The 4,602-nt window shown below is 37.3% G+C and overlaps 1 protein-coding gene across 7 annotated transcripts in view; it reads left to right on the top strand.

Annotated features, from left to right (window-relative positions):
* cntn5 (contactin 5) overlaps positions 1-4,602 on the top strand; it is a 118,378-nt gene that overhangs the window by 84,721 nt on the left and 29,055 nt on the right. For all 7 annotated transcript variants that reach the window (XM_046074226.1, XM_046074231.1, XM_046074230.1 and 4 more), the window contains exon 12: positions 3,476-3,620. In XM_046074226.1, the coding sequence (XP_045930182.1) occupies positions 3,476-3,620 (145 nt within the window). The remainder of the gene's footprint in view (positions 1-3,475; positions 3,621-4,602) is intronic.

Here is a 4,602-nt window from a genome sequence, read left to right as displayed (position 1 = left end):
ACGTCTTCCAACAAAGCCCTGGCTCTGTGAATTGGATAACAAAGAAATGGTGTGTACCTTCCCCACAACATTGCTCCAACCAGTCATTAATGTTAGTGCTCATGGACAGGAGTAATGGTGCGAGGGGGGCAGTGAGAGAGAGAGTTCTATACACTGGCACATTCGAACATGCTGGCACTGTGATGGAGAGCTAGCCGAGAAACAGCCAAAGATGTAAAGGTCTGAAGAGTAAAAACAGAGAAGAAAGTTATATGACCAGGCAAGGGCGAAGGCGTTTCAACTATGGCGAAACCTCAAGAGATTTGAAATTTAGGGGGCGGAGCTTCTCCGAAGCTCTCGGGGCTCATAAAGGGAGCACTCTCCCTTTAAGCACTGTCTTAAATACAACCTCTTACAATGTGTGTTGACAGTGTAGTTGTGCATGCCTGTTTCTTCATGTATAACATACAAGTGGCTATACTTGTGCCTTGTGTATGTTTCAAGGATATATTACTTATTCTTAAAATCTTCTATATCTTCTATAATCTTTTCTATCTTCAAGCCCTCCCTCAGTGGGTCAGAATGATTAATGATACTCAGATGGATAGTGGAGAGAAGCTCCAATGGGAGTGCAAGGCCATGGGGAGGCCCCGGCCCACCTATCGCTGGCTTCGCAATGGTTTGCCCTTGACATCTCAGGTAAGCTACCTTTATACACAGTACCTGGTCCTTTTGTACCATGAAACATCTGAATTATTCCTGTGAAACTACAGATCAACAATATGCAGCTTTTTTATGTGTAGTATATCTATTTTCAGATGTGATGTTCCTTTATACCTTTTTCTTGTTACAGGGTCGAGTTGAAATAGTAAATGGAGAACTGAGCATTCAAAAAGTGCAGCAGACGGACTCAGCAATGTACCAGTGTGTTGCAGAAAATAAATACGGGGCCATCTACTCTAATGCTGAACTCAAGATTTTAGGTAGTCACACCTTTGGTTTATAATTAAAATTAGACAAAACATGGTATTAAAATAAAAAGATTGTTTGTGTAAATTTTATGAGGCAACTTTTCCTTTCGGGCAAGCATATTTCTTGATACTCTGCAAAGAATAAAATTGTAGAGCGAGTATTGGCATCTGAATAAGGTACTGGATGATAGGTAAGGAGATTGAAATGCAAGTGGGTAGCGCTGAACTGTGAGATGTGCTGATTGCCAATCAATGGTCCCTGATTTAACCCAGGCAGTGGACGGCATGAATAAAAGAAGGACCCTTATGGTTATATTCGATGAAGTGTTTGCATGCATCAAGTCGAGGAGAGTCTGGAACAGTTCTACGTTATTCTGAGGAGAATGAAAGAAATGACTTGTAGGTATAGATTTATAATAATGGGAGCAAACACTAGAAGACAGACATCAATGCTTTCTTTGATGGAGTTTAATGATTCCATTAGGGTCTTATCTTTGCTCTATTGTTTGTCATCAAAGCAGAACCAACATCACAATGCCCATTACTTAGAAAAACCAAACCTTCACTTCGGGCTTGACTTTCATCAGGTATTTAATAGTCAGCATGTGTTATTATCATTTAATAATCCCTTATAATTCTCATTAATTGTCAACTCTCACAGTCTACAATGTTTTTATTATTTTGTAATGAGTATTAATATCCTTTTTGTATCGAGCAAAACATGCTTCACATGTACTTAACTTGTAAGGAAATTTAAGGACATTAAAAGCCAAGGAAACTGTGCTCTTCAGACTTAAGGCTTCAGGCTAAAAACAAAGTGATAGTCCACTGTTCTGTGTTGATGCACTATTTTCTCCTTGTCATCTTCAATACTGGGACACATCTGGTGACACCCATTCCCCTTTTGTGTATCCCCGAGGGACAGTTTGATTTACTGTCTGTGTGGCGTGCCCTTTTTTGAAGGGGAATCTGTGGCATTTTGAAAATCTTATTGCAAATGGATAACGTTCTTTGTGGAAGATCTATGACATGTTTATCCCTAAACTATCAGTTTTAAATCTGTGTAAAACAACCTCTGTTACTACTGGATTACTAAATTTGAATTCACAGCGTTGTCTGCTAGAGTGAGAAGTTTTAGCTTTTAATAAGCCTTATCTAAGCTGATGAGGAGGTGCTTTTGCCTTCCTTAGAGTCAGAGTCACAATGATGATATTTGGAAGCTGGTGATGAATGTTTTCATAACTATACCCCCAGGCATCACTTCCCAGTGACCTGTGCTCTGTGAAGATATCCACAAGCAAACACTATCAGGACAGATTATATGGCTAATAACAGCCTGTAGATGAGCGATCACTGGAGGCTACATGGGGGCAGTGGCTGCCCTCATGCCTGTGATCTTGTCCCAGATCCAGCTCTTCTGAGAGGGTAGCACTGAAGCAATAAGGGTACTGCTGCCACCAGCTACAGGCCTGCTCTTATTTTGATTAAAACAAATACACACAGCAACTTCTCTGTTTTCTGCTGCTTTTCATGTCTAGAGGGACCTCTGCCATTAAGGCAACTACTCAGGCTCAAAGACACAAGTGTTACAGGGAGAGGGGTCAGCCTGTAGCTACAGATGGGATTGAATTGTCATTGTGGATAATGTCACCTATAAAGCATCATTCGGGATTTGAATAATCATGGTTGACAAAGCCTTGCAGCTTCTAGATGGCCTTGATGTGTAATACAGCTCTATACAAGTACCACATCAACTTTAGTGCCTAAAGGCTTATTTAGACCATTACTGATTAATTCAGAATCTTGAGCAAGCCATGACTGTTAAAAAGGTTTATAGTATGTATTTATTATTTACTTAGGTAGGGTGGTTAAATGTAAGTTAAAACAATTTTCAATTAATTAATTTTCAAAGTAGTACAAATCATCCAACCATATCATTATTAACATGCTCACAGTTATTTAGGAATTAAGCTGCAAAAAACAATGCATATTTGTATAATTGTAGTGGATACTGAATTAGCCCAGAATTAAGACTTAAGTATGGTACATTATACAGCACTTAAAAGCATAGTTATGTAGAGAAGCATTCTTTGGAATACTTCATGTGGAAAATCTAGTTATTACACCGAAACAAATTAGCATTTTGATCAAGCAGTGTTTTGAGTCATGATGTGTCAGTCTTAACCCTCTAGCATTTTTCAAATAATTACTTTGAAATGCCACAGTTGCAGAGGTGTAACGAGTATTACGTTTATAAATCTGTTACATTCCAGCAACGACACAATAATTAAAACTGCATTTAGAAAGCTTGTTTTACCACTAGAGGGCAGGTGCCGTTCGATCTAAAGATAGATAAATGATTGTACATCTCTTACAAATACAAGAGCCAAAGTTTAGAAATAATAAATCACATACAGTATGAACATAGGTGTGTTTACCATGATATGACATACATTATTTTCTTCTTTTACTTCTTTTTTAAAAATACACCTTTAAATGTTGTGTGTGTGTGTGTGTCTACACAGCGTCAGCACCTATCTTTGTCTACAATCCCATACGGGTCATTGCCACTCTTGGAAAAGATGTATCGCTAGAATGCAAACCCAGAGCATCACCCAAACCACGGATAACATGGAAGAGAGGAGACAAAAGGATGCAGCCAAATAAAAGGTACTGCAACTCTTTAGAAGCCACCTGTCCTACTCTCAAATAGAAGTAGCTTTTTACATACTGGATAGCTGATGTTGGTTGTGTCAAAAAAAAAAACTAGTGAATGTGATATCAGACGACATACTGTGTCACATTGCTGATTTGCAACATTATCTGCAATGGCCTAATATAACCAGAGGTAGATAGATACCTCAGAAGAAATAGTACATCAAATTTCTACTTATTACAAATCTGTATTATTGCACAGTATAATGTCATAACGCTCTAAATGCTGTACAGGTACAATATGTGGTATTGTAAAGTAAGAGGAATGTGTAAAACTCATACAAAATAATTGTGTGCCCTTAAATATCATTGAAGTAAAGATCTGCTTTGAGCTCTTTACTATGCATCCCAAATAGCAATATATTGGAGGGCCTGTTTCAGTGTCTGGAATGAAACGAAATATGAAATGAAATATTTTTGACTTTTAGGCAGAATAACTGTTTGCTGTTATCATTGATAGATCGTATACATTTTATTTTTTTGCATAATGATAGATTTACTAGAGCCCTGTTATATAAATAACATCAGATTTTTTTCTTGTGCACAGTTTAGAGCAGGGGTGTCAAACTCATTTTCACCAAGGGCCACATAAGCATTACGATTACCCTCAAAGGGCCAGTTGCAACTGTAAGACTGTATAAATGTAACTACTCTTTAACATATTGTTAAATAACTGTCTCTTTATTTGATCATGTATTCAAGTTAAGGACATTTATCAGATGAAAAAAAATAGCCTTAGTTAGAAAAAAAGTAAGAAAACGTCTGTGTTATTATAACAAATAAATGAATTTATCAGATTTAAAAACCCTCATTGCTACATCAATCAAAGATAAACATTTCAAGTAAATAACAAAGACAAATATCATCAAACATAATCTTTTACAGTAACTTTTCACTTTTTCACAGTCCAGAGGTGCAGAACCCTGGTAAAACAAAT

This window comes from Micropterus dolomieu, linkage group LG17, assembly GCF_021292245.1.
Source record: "Micropterus dolomieu isolate WLL.071019.BEF.003 ecotype Adirondacks linkage group LG17, ASM2129224v1, whole genome shotgun sequence".
Taxonomy (NCBI): domain Eukaryota; kingdom Metazoa; phylum Chordata; class Actinopteri; order Centrarchiformes; family Centrarchidae; genus Micropterus; species Micropterus dolomieu.
Note: the sequence above shows the minus strand (reverse complement) of the source record. Positions and strands in the feature narration are given on the sequence as shown.